Genomic DNA, 20,859 nt, shown 5'->3' on the forward strand with positions numbered 1-20,859 from the left:
CAGAACTCCTCAAGTTCAGTTAAATTTGATGGTGACCGTTTGTGGACTGCAGCCTTCAAGTCGATCCCCAGATTTTCAATGGGGTTTAAAAAGTCTGACTAGACCATGCCAGGACACTCACCTTTTTTCTCCTTCAACCACTGTGTGATCATTTTCTCTGTGTGCTTTGGGTCATTGTCATGTTGGAAGGTAAACCTTCTTCCCATTGACAACTTAAATTTAATAGTATTTTGCCCCATCTATTTTTCTTTCTATCCTGACAAGTGCTCCAGTCGCTGCTGCAGAGAAACACCCCCACAATAGGATATCACCACCTTCATGCTTTACTGTAGGAATGGTGAGCTGTATTGGATTTCCGCCAGACATATCGTTTAGTGTTGAGGTCAAATAATTAAATTTTTGTCTCATCTGACCACCTTAAAAGCACCTTGAAGACTCTGAGGCCACATGGAAAAGGGTGTTAGGCCCCATTCACAGCTGACCGTTTTATAGCTCAAAACCTGAAGCTATAATCTATTATTCTCAATGGAGATGGTTCACATCTCCACTCCAAGTCTCCTGAAGATGAACGTCTGAAGCTCAAACAAGTTCTGGGCCCTTTTTTGTCGCTCGAATCGGGTAGATTTGGTCATTTTTCTTCTTTTTACATTGGTGACCTTTTGTCCTGCACAAAATCGCAGCAAAACACACTGCAAAATCGCAGTAAAAACGCTGCTAAATCACGGTAAAAACACCACAAAAAACACGCCATAAAAGCACGCGATTTTCTGTCTGAAAACACTATGCTCTGGTGTGAATGGGGCCTTATGGTCAGAGGAGACTAAAAATTGAGGTGATCCTTTTACAGACAGAAGGGGGAGATCCTTTTTCAAAACTCAATGATTCCGTTTTTGAATTTTTAATTTTTTTCTGACATGTTGGGATGTTATAAGTTGCTCTAGTAAATACAGCTGGATAAAACAAAAACTGTCTGCTATAGCCATTGTATTGTGTGACCTTCCACCAACACATAACATCACTTAAAGACCTCACAAGACACTTTTTTTTTTTTTACTAAAAAGGGGTATTCCTAATTAACCCCCATTAATCAGTCATAAAATAACTCCTTCCTCCCCTTACCTATTGTTCAGCATTATTATTTTTTTTAGCTTAATTATTTTTCTACCCGTTTATTTTCTTTTATTTGAAACCAGAAATCTAATTTTTAGTGTAAATTTTAGAACAAATTCTAGCGTTAAATTTTTATTTACAGTAAAATTTGAATGGTTTTTGAAATAACAGTGCTCAAAAAAACTATACATTTTTTTTTGTCCACAGATAATAAAAAGTAGGTTTGCGTTCCTGCCATTTGTCTCCTCTGCAGAGTTTAGCGATGTGTCGCTCCATCGCAGACCGCACTAGACACCCAGACATCCTGGTCTATGACCGTACAGCTGGAGCCATCACTGATCCCAGATGGATAGCCAGCAGCCGCGGGGTTAACGAGCCCAATTAATCACTTCTTCACCGGAAGAGACGATCAGGCGTCGTTTAATCAGCTTGTTGTCATGCTAAGTGTCTCATTGTTGTGGAAATGGCAGGAATTTTTCTAGACGTAGCCAATGTGTGTGTGTGTAGGGGGGGTCACATGACGACCCGGGGAGGGAAATGACACCCCAGAGAGACTCGCTTTTATCTGTCATCCATTCACCGCGTCTCACGCTGGAAAGATTTACGCCACAAACAGCGATTAAGGGGACAGGTTCATTCAATGTGGAGGCTATTGTGCCAGAATGACAGAGGAAAAAAAAACAAGTGAAAGTCGTGTGAACGTCCTCACAACACTGCCTTTATTTATAAACGCCTGAGATCTGAGCGAACGACAATCACCGTCATTTATAAATGGTTGGATATTTGAGCAAACGACATCACATCCATTTATAACAGGATCTGAGAGCACAACAAGGCGTCACGGCAATTATTCCAATTTCACGTCAGGGAACAGATACATAAAAATTGATCGAGAGCGAGAGAGAGCGCGAGAGCGGCGCGCATGAGAGAGCACGAGCATGAGAGAGCGAGAGAGATAATAGTAACAGAGCAGATTGTAAGGTGTATGACCAATCTGACGTGTGCATCATACAGCAGATTTCAGAATCTGCTCACAGGACCACCAACAGGGACAGCAAAGATCCAAAGTAGATCACATTCCAAAGTCAAAGAATTCCAGAGCAAAACAGATCACCTTCCAAAGTTCTGGAGCAAATGGATTACCTACCAGAGACCCAAAGGGGACAGATAACCTTCCATAGACATGGAATTCCAGAGTAGATGGATTACCTTCCAGAGACCTGGTGCAGATGGATTACTTTCCATAGACCTGGAATTCCAGAGCAGACAGACCTCCATCCAGATTCTTTGAGTTTTGAAGCAGTGTAATCATATTCCACAGACCCAGAGTAGATGGATGACTTCAAAAAAAGAAAAAAAAAAAAAAAAAGTCTCAGGATTCCAGAAAAAGAGGACCTTCCAGAGTCCAGGAATACCACCTTCCAGAGCACACAGATCACCTTCCAGATTCTCAGAATTTTGGAACAGACCGATCCTCCTCTAATGAGTAGGGCCCTCTGATTCCTCCTGCATTAAATTGTAATGTAACTGTACCGTCTGCCCTATAAATCCTGTATAATAATAATATTGATATTCCAGACAACCGAGGCAGATGGATGACCTTCCAGAGTCCCGAAATTCCTGAGCAGATGGATCATCTTCCAGAGTCCTGGAGCACAGGGATCACATTCCAAAGACCTGGAATTCCAGATTCTCCGATATTTGGAGCAGACTATTCATATTGAACCACCTTCCAGAGACCTGGAATTCCCGAGAAGATGGATCACCTTCTAGAGCCCTGGAGCAGATCGATCACCTTCCATAGACTTGGAATTCCAGAGCAGTTGGATCACCATCCAGAGTTCCAGATCACAGGGATCACCTTCTAGAGGGCTGAAAATGTAGGAGCAGATGGCTCACCTTCCAGAGACCTGGGCCTCTTTCCAGATTCTCCGAATTTTGCAGCAGACTAAAATTACAGAGATTTGGAGCAGATGGAGGACCTTCTAGAGTCCAGAAATTCCACCTTCCAGAGTAGATAGACCACCTTCAAGATCCCCAGGACTCCAGAGCAGATGGATCATCTTCCAAAGACCCAGAAATTCAGAGCGGACAGATCGCCTTCCAGAGTCCTGGAATTTCAGAGCGGACAGATCGCCTTCCAGAGTCCTGGAATTTCAGAGCGGACAGATCGCCTTCCAGAGTCCTGGAATTTCAGAGCGGACAGATCGCCTTCCAGAGTCCTGGAATTTCAGAGCGGACAGATCGCCTTCCAGAGTCCTGGAATTTCAGAGCGGACAGATCGCCTTCCAGAGTCCTGGAATTTCAGAGCGGACAGATCGCCTTCCAGAGTCCTGGAATTTCAGAGCGGACAGATCGCCTTCCAGAGTCCTGGAATTTCAGAGCGGACAGATCGCCTTCCAGAGTCCTGGAATTTCAGAGCGGACAGATCGCATTCCAGAGTCCTGGAATTTCAGAGCGGATGGCTCATCTTGCAAAGCCTCAGAACTCCAGAACAGACTTATCACCTTCTAGAGCCCAGGAGTAGACGGATCACTTCAGGGTCTCGGAATTCCGGAGCTCATTGGGATTTTCTCAATCAATAGCAAAAATACAAAACCGGTACGTCAGAATGTAAATGATAGAAAGATAGAATGACACAAGGGACACGATCTATCAGTCTGTCCAACTTCATGCTCACATGAGCACCTTTAAAAGTCACATCCAGACCAACACCGATTTATTGTGTGTGTGTGAGAAAGCTTACATATGGATTAGAGAACGCTTTTTATTATATATATATATATATATATATATATATATATATATATATATATATATATATATATATATATATATATATATATATATATATATATATATATATATATTTTTTTTTTTTTTTTTTTTTACAGCTATAGATTCAGAATGAACACTGAAGAGACATTGCTCTGCCTGAGCTGCCTGCCCACCAACAAGCAGGACATGTGCATACTACACCGACCGCACTGACGGGGAGCAGAAAGCATAAAACCTGCATCTTCTAGATTGTAAGCTCTAACGAGCAGGGCCCTCTGATCCCTCCTGTATTGATTTGTATTGCAAGTGTACTGTCTGCCCTCATATTGTAAAGCGCTGCGCAAACTGTTGGCGCTATATAAATCCTGAATAATACATCCCATTTGCAGCACTCTACACACTCCAACATGAGCACAAATATCAGAATGTGCGTGCCTTCCCCTCTACACATCATACAGTGAACCAGCCATATCAAAGGCCTATCAGCACCACCCAGCCGCTATCAGGCAGTACTACTTGCCTTCCTCGCTATACACATCATATAGCACTACAGTCACATCAATGGTGCTTAAGCACCACCGGGTGGCCAACAGGCAGTAATGCACTTTAAAGTAGATGTAAACCCAATAACTAAAATCTCATAGAAGATTTACCATATTGAGGTCACTTCAAAAGTAGTTTTCAAGGTATTTACCACAAGTCTGCAGCATTCAATAAATCCAAAAACTAGTGATCCTGCCATAAAGCAATTTCTTCAGGAACTTCCTTGTGACAGGATGACAACGGTCTATTCCTGCCTCACAATTGTGGCTCTGTGTTGTCACCAAATCACAATGGTTTCGGAGACTACAAGCGGCTGTTTTAAGGCACATTATGCAAGCATGGTCCACTATTGCCACCATGGTTTATAATGAGAAGAAAATAAATTTTGGGACTTTAAATGAGGCAGGGACCAAAGGGGTAACTGCCTCCATCCCCATCATTGGTTAAAATTGAGGGCAAGTGGTGCCACCACTTGCCCTCAATTTTAACTATTGCCACCATGAGGTAATCTGGGAAATGTTTAAGTAAAAAGTGCACAGAGCAAACTAAATGGGGGCAACTGGCATCCTGCACACAAATGTGTTTGACAAGGAACATGCCAACAGAAGAGAGATCACCTGTCCTATCACAGATTGCGGGTAGAAAGGTGGCCAGGCTGTGATGCTTAACTGCAGTACAAGAAAATGAGGTCTCCTGCTCTACCAGAGCTGTGTAAATCTCAGGACTGGATGGACAGAAAGATACATCCTTTGGCAGTTAAATCAGCCACTATATTTCATCTATGTATTTAACGGTTTATTCAGAGTTCTGCTTTAACCATGAAAACTCCCCTCCTCCCGGATTTTGCACATGCACAGGTATGCCATAGAGCTTTATGTCCTCAGTGAGCCTTGTAGCACATCTGTAGAACATGGGTTCCTGGAACATTTGTGCACGAGCAGGGGAAATCACACATACATAACGGAAATCGCACATACATAACGGAAATCGCACATACATAAAGACTGTTATTACAGAAGCTGTCTTTGAGCTGTGCCAAAGTTCTTTGCCAGGACCTGAAGGGTGGGCAGAGCCCTTCGGTACATCTGTGAACAAGCCATAAGAGAGAGAATGACAGTCCACTTTAAATGGATGAACTCTAAAGCCTCGTACACACGATCAGTTTTTTTGCAGACAAAACCTCAGAGTTTTGTCTGAAGGGCATTGGCCAGGAACTTGTCTTGCATACAAATGGCAAGGAATTAATCGGCCAACAAACACGAATGTAGTGACATACTATGAGCCGATAAAGGAGGACGTTCAATTGTCATGCTCCGCCCTTTGGGCTTCTTCTGCTAATTTCGTGTTAGAAGTTTGGCGATTGTTGATTTGTGCTTTTCTGTTCTCGCCTTTCAGTTTCTAAACATCTGTTCGTCAACCAGCCATGTTGCGGAATTGGAGGAGATAACGTGTTATTTATTATCCACTTACAGACCGGACCATTTTGCTGGTCAAAGACCAGACCACTTTTTGTGGCACTGCGTCGATTTAACTGACAATTGCGCGGTCGTGCGATGTGGCTCCCAAACAAAATGTACGTCCTTTTTTTCCCACCAATAAAGCTTTCTTTTGGTGGTATTTGATCACCTCTGCCGTTTTTATTTTTTGCACTATAAACAAAAATAGAGCGACAATTTTGAAAAAAAAAAAAAAAAAAAAACGCATTATTTTTTACTTTTTGTCATAATAAATATCCCCTAAAAATATATAAAAAAACATTTTTTCCCCCTCAGTTTAGGTCAATACATATTCTTCTACATATTTTTGGTTAAAAAAAAAAAAAAAAATCACAATAAGCAATTATTGATTGGTTTGCGCAAAAGTTATAGCGTTTACAAAATAGGGGATAGTTTTATGGCATTTTTATTAATAATTTTTTTTTTTTTACTAGCAATGGTGGCAATCAGCGATTTTTATTGTGACTGTGACATTGCGGCGGACACATCGGACATTTTTGGGACCATTGTCAGTTATACAGCAATCACTGCTATATAAATGCAGTGATTCCTGTGTAAATGACACCGGCAGTGAAGGGGTTAACCAGTGGGTGGCAGTGTAGGGGTTAAGTGTTCCTAGGGGTGTGTTACTAACTGTGTGGGGGCTGGGCTTTCATTTAGTGAACACTGATCTCTGCTCCAATCACATGGAGCAGAGATCAGCGTCACTAGTTGCTAGGCAGAATGGGGAAATTCTGTTTACAATGGCATTTCTTCATTCGGCCGCCCCGATCGATTCCGCGGGTCCCGCGACCGGACTCACAGGGGTCCTGACTGGCACGCGAGCACGCCGGAATGCGAGCGATGGCAGGGCGGCATTGAAAATTGGACGTACCTGTACGCCAATATGCCTGCCCGTGCCATTCTGCCGACGTACATCGGCGTGCGTCGGTCGGGAACTGGTTATTGGCCTTGGAGTTATTGCTTTGACCCAAGTCCAGGAACAAGTAGGTGGAGGAAGATTTCTTGGACCAAAAACTGGTCGATTTATTAATTGTGACCAATTATGTCATATGCCTTTGCTGCGGGAGCTCCAGGAGAATAATCTGGATGATTTTCGGAATTATCTCCGGATGACGGACCCCTGCTTTCACAAACTCTTGGCATTGTTGACCCCATATATTAAGAAGCAGGACACATGCGTGAGGCTTTTATTTCATTTTTTGGTTGAATAATGATTTGATTTGGTATATTTTCTATATTTTTGGATGCATATAATGCACTTTTTGGTTAAGTTCTATTGGCAGATGTCTAATTTTATGTGTTTTTCTTTTTTTCATGCACAATAAAAAAAATTGTGGAAAATAATACTTGGCTATGTGTTTTACTTCAAAATGACAGTTTGAGAGTAGGCAGTTACATTTTAAAAAATACAATGTAAAATCGACAAGGGACACCAACATAGTTGTACCTTTGATCTAAAAAAAAAAAAAACACGACGGGATAATGGTGTTGTGGTAACTTGAGCAAAAAAAATTAAATCATAATAATATTATTCTTGAATCTTGATATCACTAGAAAAAAAAAAAGAAGAGAATGTGCGCTGCATTTCAACATCTCATAATTTGCCGCGTCAAGAATGTCAATTCTCCATTACGAACACTAGTTTACAAGACCGACCGCTTCTGCCTCGCTCGTCCTTGCTTCCTCGCATGCGTGTTTGTACTTTGGTCCGACGGACTTGTGTACACACAAGCGGAAAGTCAGACAACACACATTTGTTGGTGGAAAATTTGAGAACATGCTAGCCAACATAATGTTGGCAGAAAGTCCAACAATAATTGTCGGATGGAGCGTACACACGGTCGAATTTACCGCCAACAACCTGACATCCAAAAATTCCCATCAGAAAGTCAAATCGTGTGTACGAGGCTTTAGAGTATATTTCTTCATCAGTCACACAACCCCATAAGATGAAATCTGGGCCTCTCCTCCTCCCGTGTCCTCGTCTCACACAGCCTGGATCCATCAATAATTCACTGTCCTCACCGCAGGCACCCCGGCAGGCCCAGCAGGTCACATCGGCTGCTTTCAATATGTGGCCTACCGATAACAAGAATCTACAGAACAGCTAGAGATTTATTAAAGGCAAATGACCAAATGGCCATCAATACCGACCATCCCGAAAAAACTAAATGAACCCAAAATTAAAGCAAACTTGTGTTCTTCCCATACCAAATGACCCAACAGGTTCTCTTTAATGCCCCCCAGGAGTACCTCTACTTTTCGATCACTCCGCACAACCGCTCTGCCTCTGAGAGCAAAGAGATAACCGGTACTTCCAGGTACTGAGGATCACGTGACTCACTCCACATGACAGTGCTGGGCCAATCACCAAGTGTCAGGGCTGTCATATGGCGAGGTGTTGAAAGCTACAATGCGACTGATTGGGAGATTACACAGGGTGGCTGAACACATGGGGGGGGGGGGGGAATTGAAGGGAACCTGTTTCTTTGATGTGTATGAGCAGTGCACAGATTTGCCTTAAGGCTGTTTTCTATATATCCTCACAACAAGACGGCCATAGACCATAGTTTGAATATCGGTTGGTCCCTCAGGAACTGGACGATATTTAAACCTTGAAAGAGCAGGCTGAATGTACCCAAGCTGATCGATCAACTTGGTTACAACCAGCCTGTTTGATTTTACATGCAATTATTGTTATCAGCTCTTATAGCCGCTAGCAATAAACACTGGGTTACCCCTCCGGGAGAACACAATAGCCCTGCAGGAGGGATTCCCCCTAACTACTGCGTTGATGGGGGAAATTAAGCAATTTGGTTTCCTGCAACCCTTGGTTGCAGGAAAGAAAACTGCTCCATCTGTGCCCGGCTTAAAGCATAACTTCGCTCTCAACTAACTGACTTTTTTTAATGCTTATGCTGTTTTAGCATTAGTAAATAAATTCGATTTTTTTTGTTTTTTTAACCACTTCAATACAGGGCACTTGTACAGCTTCCTGCCCTTTGAATAACAAATTGCGCGGTCATGCTACGCTGTACCCAACTAAATCATGTTCACTGATGGGGCTGCATTGATGGGCACTGATGAGGAGCACTAATATGCTCCAGAGGTCAGGACTCTGTGCAGGCCAGTCAAGTTCCTCCACCTCAAACTTGCTCATCCATGTATTTTATGAGCCTTGCTTTGTGCACTGGTCCAAATCATTTGGTGGAGGGGGGGTTATGGTGTGGGATTGTTTTTCGGGGTTGGGTTTAGTCCCTTAGTTTCAGTGAAGGGAACACTTAAAGCGTCAGCATACAAAGACATTTTGGACAATTTCATGCTCCCAACTTTATGGGAACAGTTTGGAAAAAAGCCCCTTCCTGTTCCAACATGACTCCGCACCAGTGCACAAAGCAAGGTCCATAAAGACATGGGATGAGCAAGTTTGGGGTGGAGGAACTTGACTGGCCTGCACAGAGTCCTGACATCAACCCATTAGAAAACCTTTGGACTGAATTTGAACGGAGACTGCGAGCCAGGCCTTCCCGCCCAACATCAGTGCACCTCACAACAAATGCGATTCTGGAAGAATAGTCAAACATTCCCATAGACACACTCCTAAACCTTGTGGAGAACCTTCATAGAAGAGTTGAAGCCATTATAGCTGCAAAGGGTGGGCCAACTCAATATTCAACCCTACGGACTAAGACTGGGGTGACATTAATGTTGATGTGCATGTAAAGGCAGGTGTCCCAATACTATTGGTAATATAGTGTATATGTCACAGCATAGAGGTGGGCTTCATTCTGTGCGGCCAGGTCAGTGTTTTATGTCGGGAGCATGCACAGTCGCATTCCCCCAGCACTGTGACAAGTCTTGGTCACACAGTGACAATCAGGGGGCTCCTGATCACATGATGATCGTGACAGCCAATCACAGTGATCACAAGATCCAGAAGCCCATGCAATACCTTCAAGGTTAAAATCTTTTGAAAGGTGTCAGGAACCATCAAAAAGGGGTTATTTATAAATAAACATTTTTGTGCATTTAGCATGGAGTAGGAAGCTCAACTAAACAAGTTACAAGTTCAATCCTCTATTAACAGGAAACAAAAGGAGAGCAAACTGGAGTGCAGGACCTGACGAGACCCGGACAGGGCCCAGACAAGGCAGACCAGTACTGGCCATGTAACCCGAGAAAGTGCTAATAAAAAAAAAACCTAAAAATTTCCCATAGTCCCTCCTCACCTCCTGGGGGCCAGCACACTGATGTTATCCGGGCTGGAGTCTGCAGTGGTGTCCAGAATTCCTGTAGACAGACAGACAGGGTCAGGTTCAATAAGCAGACAGGACAAACGCAACACACATACTGAAATTTCCAGCACAGAATCCGGCCTCACAGTACTGAAATCCTTACAACAGCTGGTGTGATTCCTGAATACATTTAAATGCAAAGCTACAGGCAAAAATACTTTAACAAAGATTGATCTGTAATTGAAAATATTGTTTGCATTGGCCGGGAATCGAACCCGGGCCTCCCGCGTGGCAGGCGAGAATTCTACCACTGAACCACCAATGCTTCACGCAGCATTGCTGGAGGAGAGGAGACCATATGGGCACATATAACGCACACACGCCTTCATCCAATCACCATGGAATTTGATGCGGATTGTCCAAGAGAAAAAAAAAAAAAAAGGTGTTAAATTGTGGAGCCCTTCCCAAGTTTTAGTTACCGTATATACTCGAGTATAAGCCGAGATTTTCAGCCTCTTTTTTGAGGCTGAAAGTGCCCCCCTCGGCTTATACTCGAGTCATCGCTGTCTGCCCGCTCGATCAGCGTGTCGAGCAGACAGACAGCGGCCATTCTATGATTCAAAAGCCGCGCCTCCGGCTCCGCCTTCGCCTGTGATAGGCGGAACACTGAATTTCCCAGCAGCCTGTGTTCCGCCTATCACGGGCATCTTCTCATCCTCGTACTACGGACGAGGATGATACGACGTCCGTGATAGGCGGAACACAGGCTGCTGGGAAATTCAGTGTTCCGCCTATCACAGGCGAAGGAGGAGGCGCGGCTTTTGAATTTTACAATGGCCACCGACGAAGAGGGCACGGGACGGAGGCAAGGCAAGGCACGGCACGGGACAGGACAGGACGGGACGGGACGAAGGCAAGGCACGACACGGGACGGAGGCTCGGGACAAAGGCTCGGGACACAGGTAGGCTGGACACACACACACACACACACACACACACGGATGGAGACACACACACACAGGGATGGATGGATGGATGGATGGATGGATGGAGACACACACACACAGGGATGGATGGATGGATGGATGGAGACACACACACACACAGGGATGGATGGATGGATGGATGGATGGAGACACACACACACAGGGATGGATGGATGGATGGACACACACACACACAGGGATGGATGGACGGACACACAGGGATGGACGGACACACAGGGATGGACGGACACACAGGGATGGACGGACACACACACAGGGATGGACAGGCATGTCTCACCCTCGGCTTATACACGAGTCAATAAGTTTGCCAGTTTTTTTGGGGGTAAATTGGGGGCCTCGGCTTATATTCGGGTCGGCCTATACTCGAGTATATACGGTACATCATCCCACCATAGTGTCAGGATGCCTGAATAGGAGATGAGACCATATGGGGACAGCTAGAGAAAGTCAAATCACATTCAACTGAACTTGTTCTTAAATGTTAAAGATGTTGTGTCGTTTCTCCAACCCACTTCTTCAGTTCTAGTGCAAGGAACATACCCCAAACATTTATATCCACATAAGTAGCACCAACACCAGCACTAGGTGGTTATGACTAAGGCCTTATAGGCCGAAACACGTCAACTGCCTTAATCTGCATTTGTTCACTGTGGCTATTCAATAAAATGAAGAAATTTTAAGAGCAACAACCGGAGTGCGGATCGTTTTTTTCTACACGACTCTACTCAGCCAGCATAAATGAATAAAGTCGCGCTACGGACTATTTTCTTAATCTGTGATCAAAAAACTGTGACAAAGGTGAATAAATAAATAAATAAATAAAAGTGTGGATAAAGACACTAATCAAGGGTTAGAGCTGCCTATGCCTGAATCCTCCCACCTTTAAGTAAAGGGATGGAGGTATGAAGTGAAAAGTTAAAGAGTGGGCTATGGCGCTAAACCCAATTCGTGTGCAACTTGTGCATATAAGTGTATGCGCATCAAATTTACCAGTCCTATCAAACTTATACGTAAAGTGCTAGTGCGGTGGTAACCCGTCTATATTCTACTTCTATTTCAATTTTAGAAAATCCTACCAACAGGAACAAGTGCAGAAAATACATATATCAAGGTAAAAATAAAAATAGAAATAAAAAAAAAAAAAAAATAAAAAAAAAGAATTCACATGTGCAATTAAATTAATCTCGGCAATCATGCAAAATTCATGCAGCAAAATAAAAATAAAGTCCTTAGAAATATCCTTTGATGTGAAAAAACTTTTCCAAAATCGCTTTCAGAAATCACTGAAAAATCGCATGCTGCAGTACGTCAAGAGATGATAGTAAAGTGGGGTGACTAATGCAAAACAGTCAATATAGAGAGGAAACCTTCATCCCCGGTGCGCCACTCAGTAGTGTGGAAATGTGATTGCTCTCACCAGATCCAGTCCCCTCGAGGGGTTAATCAGTAAACAGTAAAACGAAAAGTAAACTCCGCCGTCCGCTACTGCTGCTGGCTATGGTGAAGGTGCACGTACGTGGCCACGCCCTACGCGTTTTGTCAGAGTGACGTCTCCTGGAGCCAGAAGACGTACGTGCACCTTCACCATAGCCAGCAGCAGTAGCAGACGGCGGAGTTTACTTTCGTTTTACTGTTTTTTTTATATACGCACATTGCTTTTGAACATAATGTGAGTACCTTCTTTTTAATACCTAATAAAAGCTTTTAAAAAAAACGTACTTGCACCATGGATATGCTTCTCTTCCCCCCATGCATATAACCACGGAGTACATATGAAATGAGAAGTGAACACTCTCCCAGCGCACCAGCAGCAGCGTTTTAATAGCAACACAGTGGCTTACATTGTGAAGGCCTGATTAACCCCTCGAGGGGACTGGATCTGGTGAGAGCAATCACATTTCCACACTACTGAGTGGCGCACCGGGGATGAAGGTTTCCTCTCTATATTGACTGTTTTGCATTAGTCACCCCACTTTACTATCATCTCTTGAAGTACTGCAGCATGCGATTTTTCAGTGATTTCTGAAAGCGATTTTGGAAAAGTTTTTTCACATCAAAGGATATTTCTAAGGACTTTATTATTATTTTGCTGCATGAATTTTGCATGATTGCCGAGATTAATTTAATTGCACATGTGAATTATTTTTTTTTATTTTATTTTTTTTATTTCTATTTTCATTTTTACCTTGATATATGTATTTTCTGCACTTGTTCCTGTTGGTAGGATTTTCTAAAATTGCAATAGAAGTAGAATATAGACGGGTTACCACAGCACTAGCACTTTACATACAAGTTTGATAGCACTGGTAAATTTGATGCGCATACACTTATATGCACAAGTTGCACACGAATTGGGTTTAGCGCCATAGCCCACTCTTTAAAGCGAAGGTCCACCCTAAAGTGGACCTTCCGCTCATCGGAACCCTACGGCGCCACAATTGGCACCTTTCAGGGGGGAGGGGGGTGCAGATACCTGTACAGTACAGGTATCTGCACCCACTTCCGGGATAGCTCTCTGCGGAAAGGGGCGTAGATTACACCCCTTTCCGCAAGTGCCCGCCCCTTTCCGCAAGTGCCCCGCTGCCTGCTGGGAAACACATAGATCCCAGAGGCAGCGGGGACCGTCCTTATTGCGCAGCGCGACTCGCGCATGCACAGTAGGGAACCGGGAAATGAAGCCGAAAGGCTCCATTTCCTGATTCCCATACCCAAGATGGCGGCGGCGGCGGCAGCACCCGAGAGACGATCTAGAGATCGTCTTCGGGTGCCGACATCACGGGCGCGCTGGACAGGTAAGTGTCACTATTTTAAAAGTCAGCAGCTGCAGTATTTGTAGCTGCCGGCTTTAAAAAAAGAAAAAAAAAAAAAAAAAAAAACGCGAAGTCCCGGCGGACTCCCGCTTTAACTTTTCTACTCAGCCAGCGACTGTGGATCAAGCACATGGAGCTCTGCTATCTATGTGGTGTATGGGTAGTAGCACTGACTTTTCTGTTTATACTTCGTACCAACACCTTCACCCAACCAATTACTACGTCGTGTGTCAAGGAAGATGTTTATTGTCTAACAGGATGGGAGGTTTGAAGGTTGTGGAACCCAAACTCACACCCCCCCCCAGTCACACTCCAGTCTGTCATGACTTAAACCTTTAAACTACATTAAGAGGAAGCTTTTTCAATATGAAACCAAAATCAAGAACAAAGGTACATGACCTCAAAACGAACTGGAGAACAGTTCACTGATCTCAGAAAATATCATTTTACAGAAAGGGTAGTTGATGTTTGGAATAAACTTCCAGCAGAGGTAGTGAGACAATCAACAGTAAATGGCTTCAAGAATACTTGGGACAAACAGAACTATACTCACACAAAAAAGTGAATGAAAAAAATAAAATACGTATAAAACAAACAAAAAACAAAACCTATCGGCAGACTTGATGGACCACTCGGTCTCTTTTCTGACATTACTTTTCTATGTTTCTATTATAAGTGGAAGATCGTGTTGAAGGTTCCCCACCCCTGTTCACCGAGGGTTTTTCATGTTTGTTGTGGATGGCCACTTTCATGCTTCTTGCGAACCAGCCTTTCTCCAATTCAAGATGTGACCTCTGTGTCCTGGAAAGAATGTCCTTATTCCTTAAAGTGGAAGTAAACCCTTCTATCGTTTTCAGTCAAGGAAGCTGCCATCTTGGCCTCTAATAATTCTTCATCTGCCATAATGCTGCACATGTGATCAGTTATGAAACTAGCCATTGGATGGTTTGAAAGTTTGGTTGAGAGCACAATCAATGTGAACGTTAGCATTTCCGGCATGCCGGGAAATGTAAATGTTTTTTGAAACTGGGTTTACTCCCGCTTTACAACAGTCCTGTAGAATTTGCCCTCCTATGTTGGGCAATTTATTTGTTTTGGCTCCTCAATGCACAAGTCTTTGAATCCCTCACTACACTTCTAAGGTGTCTTCCGAATATTAGAATGGAAAAAGTGGCTTGATTAAAAAAAAAAAAAAAAAATGTCTTCCGGCTGAATGTGACCAACTACTACTAGATATACCACGAGTTGGGGAAATGAGAATCTTTACAGATGTATGGAGATACGTGCAGCTGGGTCTTGCTGATGGTGCATATGCATCAAGACTGAGAATACCAGCATCTGCCGCACTCAGGGTAAAAGTCTCACTTGACATGTCCGATACTACCGTAATGGGTTGACGCTACCTTCTTTAACCTAAGGAGACCATGCTTTATGCTCACCGTTTCAGTCCCACTAGCCTCACACTACAATACTCCAGATAATAGTGCGGACTTATTGACCTGTTAGAAAGGCAAAGTCTCTTTTTTGTTGACTGTTGTGCAATTCTGATTATCTTGCATACTTCATTCCGAGACCTTATATTTTATGGGCACGTTTCCTTCAGGTTTCAGTCATCTTCTCCAAAAGGAAAAGGCCAACCTTTGGAATGGAGGCGAGGGTCAACCTAGGAGAGTACTGCTTGAGCCCTAGAAGAGTGCGGTGTTCCAGCCGCAAATATATTTATATATATATATTTATTTATTTATTTATTTTTTTTAAGTCAGCAGCTACAAACACTAACTGCTGACTTTAATAAGAACACTTACCTGTCCAGGAGGAAGCCCGCAATATCGACCCCTCGAGGCCGATTTATCCTTTGGATCGGATGTGAATGGACAATGGGGGTGCTCGCCGAAGAGGATGCAACGTTCTGGGCCGTGGCCCAGCCAAATCATAAATACACTTGTACTTCCATAAAAAGGAGAAACTTTTTTTTTGTAATGGCCCCATTAGGTCAGAGTACCATTCAAGACTTTCTTTTAAAGGATATGAATGTCGTGTTAGAGCTGTCAGGTCATCCTCCAGAACAAGGCAACATTAACTTCAACCTAGACCAGGGATATGCAATTAGTGGACCTCCAGCTGTTGCAAAACTACAAGTCCCATCATGCCTCTGCCTCTGGGTCTCATGCTTCTGGCTGTCAGAATCTTGCTATGCCTCATGGGACCTGTAGTTCTGCAAAGCTGGAGGTCTGCTAATTGCATATCCCTGACCTAGACCATCATTGTCTCCATCATTCACACTCTTCCAGTTGATTGTTGGGTTTATTCTACCAACTCTTATGCCTTGTACACACGGTTGGATTTTCCGACGAGAAATGTTGGATGCGAGCTTGTTGTTGGAAATTTCGACCGTGTGTATGCTCCTTCGGACATTTGCTGTCGGAATTTCCGGCCACAAATGTTTGAGAGCAGGTTCTCAAATTTTCTGACAAAAAAACGTTGTTGGTCGGAAATTCCAAGTTGAAAATGAATGTTGGTTGACCCCACTAACAAATAGAAAATTGAAGGAATGTTCTTTAAATAACAAAGTTCAAACAAAACTGTGTATGGCGGTAAACCGTTAGTAAAAAACAGGAATATTTCTATAGGACATAAGCATTATCAGAAATAATTTGAGGAGTAGAGATACGGAGGACTCCTTTTTGAAGCCTCAAAGCCAACTCAAGATGAACAGAAATCCTTTCCATGCGTCCATCCAGGTTAGACAAGTAGGAGGCAAGATATTTTAAAAAAATCGGACAGAGACATTCGTTTATCAAGGCCATAGTGCAAGTACACACGTGATAGTTCCACTGACTACCTAAAAAGACCATGATGTCCATATGAGGAACCCAACCACAAAGAAGGAAATCACCCGTATTATCTGATCCTTTAAAATTCAAATATTCTGGTTAAAAACGGAATAACTCTAAAATTCATACAAACTCGATAGAAAAATAAAAGTCTAATTTGCATTGTAAAAATAAAATTGCGGTTTGCATTGGCCGGGAATCGAACCCGGGCCTCCCGCGTGGCAGGCGAGAATTCTACCACTGAACCACCAATGCTTCTCACAAGATGCACCTGGATGTACTCAGAGTCTGAACTCACACAGTAGGACTATAGGAGACCATGCCAGAAATCTTCAAGCCAAACTCTGCTGATGTGGCACATCTGTGTTAGTACTTGTTGCAAAAGCCAAGAACTCCCAACATCTGCAGCATTGGTGGTTCAGTGGTAGAATTCTCGCCTGCCACGCGGGAGGCCCGGGTTCGATTCCCGGCCAATGCAAGGATTGTTTTGTTGCCAATAACTTACATTTTTTTTATAGCACAAAACAATCCACACTCAGCAGGCAGTGACTACACTTCATTATACATACACATACATTACACTTCTGTCAGAAATGATGAAGATAACCCAGCATTATTCACCAAATCATTACCATGCACCTCTGCTTCAGAACATGAGCCCATAACATACAGTATATATAAGGGTGCCTTCACCAGGTAAAAGGACAACAAGAAGCCACGTCCAGCACAAATACACAGACCCAATCCCCCACCCCTTACATACACGGGAGAGACCACAGACCCCCCCCCGCCCCTTACATACACGGGGGAGACCACAGACCCCCCCCCGCCCCTTACATACACGGGGGAGACCATAGACCCCCCCACCCCTTTACATACACGGGGGAGACCACAGATCCCCCCACCCCTTTACATACACGGGGGAGACCACAGATCCCCCACCCCTTTACATACACGGGGGAGACCACAGATCCCCCACCCCTTTACATACACGGGGGAGACCACAGATCCCCCACCCCTTTACATACACGGGGGAGACCACAGATCCCCCCCACCCCTTTACATACACGGGGGAGACCACAGATCCCCCCCACCCCTTTACATACACGGGGGAGACCACAGATCCCCCCCACCCCTTTACATACACGGGGGAGACCACAGATCCCCCCCACCCCTTTACATACACGGGGGAGACCACAGATCCCCCCCCCACCCCTTTACATACACGGGGGAGACCACAGATCCCCCCCCACCCCTTTACATACACGGGGGAGACCACAGATCCCCCCCACCCCTTTACATACACGGGGGAGACCACAGATCCCCCCCACCCCTTTACATACACCGGGGAGACCACAGATCCCCCCCACCCCTTTACATACACCGGGGAGACCACAGATCCCCCCCCACCCCTTTACATACACCGGGGAGACCACAGATCCCCCCCACCCCTTTACATACACCGGGAGACCACAGATCCCCCACCCACATATACACAGCAGAGACCACAGGTGTGCACCCCCCTTACATAGAGACCACAGACACCCCACCCCCTACAAATACAGCAGAAACAACAGACCACCCCACCCACAGATACACAGCAGAGACCACAGTGCTCCTCCCCCCACCCACATACAGAGCAGAGACTACAGACTCCCCTACATACACAGCAGACCCAAATTATACTGAAACAGAGAATGATCCCCTCCCTTCAGAGACTGGGCCTCAGGGCAGTATTCCAACATGATAATGACCCCAAACACACCTCCAAGGCAACCGCTGCCTTGCTAAAGAAGCTGAGGGTAAAGGTGATGGACTGGCCAAGCATGTCTCCAGACCTAAAACCTATTGAGCATCTGTGGGGCATCCTCAAAAACGGAAGGTCGGAAAGTCGAGCTTTTAATCGCGATTTTGTTCAGGTCACCAATGTAAAAGGAAGGAAACCACCTGTGATCTGCCCCAAAGAAGCTCATGGTCTTTTTTGAGCTTAGGGTGTTTTTCAGGTGTTTTGCTTCAGGTGACAAAATGCTCATATGTGAACAGGTGCCATTGAAATGAATGGGATTTTGCTTGTTGGCCATTTTTCAGGCGTTTTACGAGCTGAAAAAGCTCAGGTGTGAATGCAGTCTCATAGCCTTAGTCCAATCAACTCAAGTCTGACAGACTAGCATCACAGCCCTGGCAGGACCTGCCAGAGAAAATAAAGTCTTGGAGAAGATCTCAAACCATTCCTCCACGAGGATAATCAGCATCTTGAGAAGATTGGATATTGCCCAGGAACAGCTCACTTCCTAACAAAGGACTCCTTATACGAATACAGGGCTACTAAATGATCAAAAGATGTGAACAGCTTGTCAGGAGTCCCAATGAAGACCAGCTGAAACCAGCTTGTTCACTGGAAAAGGTCTTGAGATCTGAGGGCCCCCAAAAGAGCCTAGACTGGCAAGAATACTTGAAGCCGTAGGCTTATCCTCAAGTTGTACAGCAGCATGACCCACATCAATTAGAGCCGAAACGGTCTCTAAGCCCTCAGGGGCAACATTGTCCATCACGGACTTTAGAGCAGGGGTCTCAAACTGGTGGCCCTCCAGATGTTGCGAAACTACAAGTCCCATCGTGCCATTGCCTTTGGGAGTCTTGCTCTTAACTGTCAGCCTTGCAATGCCTCATGGGACTTTTTCAACAGCTAGAGGGCCACCAGTTTGAGACCTCTGCTTTAGAGGTTTGGCATCACACAAGGCTTTGGTTGCTGAAGGCTCTGAGGCCCAAGCATAATCAGACAATGATTCTGCAGGGGAAGGCATGAAGTACGCTTAAGACCTCTGAGGTCTGACAAACAAAATCATGCATGACTGCAGTGAATTCTCCTCAACATGGAACTGAGAAGAGGGCCACACCTGACAGAACTAAGAACATCTGCAAGAATGTCAAACTCAAGCAGAAGAAACATTCCCAAGTTGTCAAGTGTCAGGCTATTCAGTGGGTGCAGTCCCAGGATCGTTACGAGATGGAGAGCTGGCGGGACTCAGTACAGAGGGAAGGTTCTCCTTGTGCGTTGGGAACCTGACATGTCACACTGCAAAGCAGGGACATCGTAGCTCAGGGTACAAGTCCAGACCCCGAGTAGTCAGGAATCAGCAGAGGTTCAGGAAGCCAGTGGTGACCAGGTCACTGTAAGCGGGCATGAAAGACCAACCTGACTGGTGGGAACAAGAGTGTGCCAAGTTCTACCTTGTGGACGATTTCAGCATTCAGTCCCTCAGCAATAACCCTTTCTGTGGTAAATTGACAGCAAATTGGGGATTCTAAACACCCAACATGCTCATAAACAATGCATCTCTCAGCCCAAAGAGCCAACCCACAAAGTGATAGGAAGACATGGCTGTGCCATTGCTTGGTATCCAGAAAATGCTTTGCAGAGACCACTCAGATCTGAAAAGTGCCATGATGCAGGGCCTCGTGTCCCAAGAACACAATGCGGGGTCCCTTTCCTTCAAATCCCCCCCGCCCCCAGGCCACATTGCATGATAGCCCTGCGATCATCCGACCTTCAAAGCCCCTGCTAAGTATATGCTGATCCGGATACCTGCATATAGCTCAAGCAGCTTGTGAAGGAATTCCGACTGATTTGACCTGACCAAAAGAACAAAGTTCCTGCTATACATACACAGGGATGTCCCAAAATCCTCATGTCCTGAAGTGACTGATTCATCACAGTTTCACGGATCTTCACTGATCTTCCCACATTGTGCATCGGGATCACATGATCGTCCCCCGCACACACTGTGCACAGTGATCATTCTCATATGCCATGAGACCGTCACCCCACACTACACAGACCGCATGCAGGGATTGGATGAGCCCATTACCCCACAAGAATCAGATGCCCTTACCTTTTCCGTCAGTCTCCAGGTGCGTGCTGGAATCCTCCTCCGGTGGGGCACTCGGTAAAAGACTTATGTCGTCCGTCTCGTCATCTTCCGGGGTGATCAGCTTCATCAGGCTCTGATTACAAACATTCGCCACCTCCTTAATGTCTGCGG

At 44.7% G+C, this 20,859-nt stretch overlaps 1 protein-coding gene and 3 non-coding genes across 4 annotated transcripts in view; 1 reads left to right on the top strand and 3 right to left on the bottom strand.

The window, feature by feature from the left end:
• VAC14 (VAC14 component of PIKFYVE complex) overlaps window positions 1-20,859 on the bottom strand; it is a 70,584-nt gene that overhangs the window by 34,812 nt on the left and 14,913 nt on the right. Inside the window, exons 9-10 of the mRNA XM_077453539.1 lie at window positions 20,710-20,853; window positions 10,160-10,220 (exon numbers count right to left, since the gene is read on the bottom strand). Coding sequence (XP_077309665.1) covers window positions 10,160-10,220; window positions 20,710-20,853 — 205 coding nt within the window. The remainder of the gene's footprint in view (window positions 1-10,159; window positions 10,221-20,709; window positions 20,854-20,859) is intronic.
• TRNAG-GCC (transfer RNA glycine (anticodon GCC)) lies at window positions 10,420-10,490 on the bottom strand. Its single transcript has one exon. It is a non-coding gene; the product is annotated as a tRNA-Gly (tRNA).
• Window positions 17,001-17,071, bottom strand: TRNAG-GCC (transfer RNA glycine (anticodon GCC)). The gene has a single exon. It is a non-coding gene; the product is annotated as a tRNA-Gly (tRNA).
• Window positions 17,224-17,294, top strand: TRNAG-GCC (transfer RNA glycine (anticodon GCC)). The gene has a single exon. It is a non-coding gene; the product is annotated as a tRNA-Gly (tRNA).

The sequence above is a fragment of the Lithobates pipiens genome, unplaced genomic scaffold, assembly GCF_037356315.1.
Source record: "Lithobates pipiens isolate NorthernLeopardFrog02 unplaced genomic scaffold, aLitPip1_a1.2 Scaffold_10, whole genome shotgun sequence".
Lineage (NCBI taxonomy): Eukaryota > Metazoa > Chordata > Amphibia > Anura > Ranidae > Lithobates > Lithobates pipiens.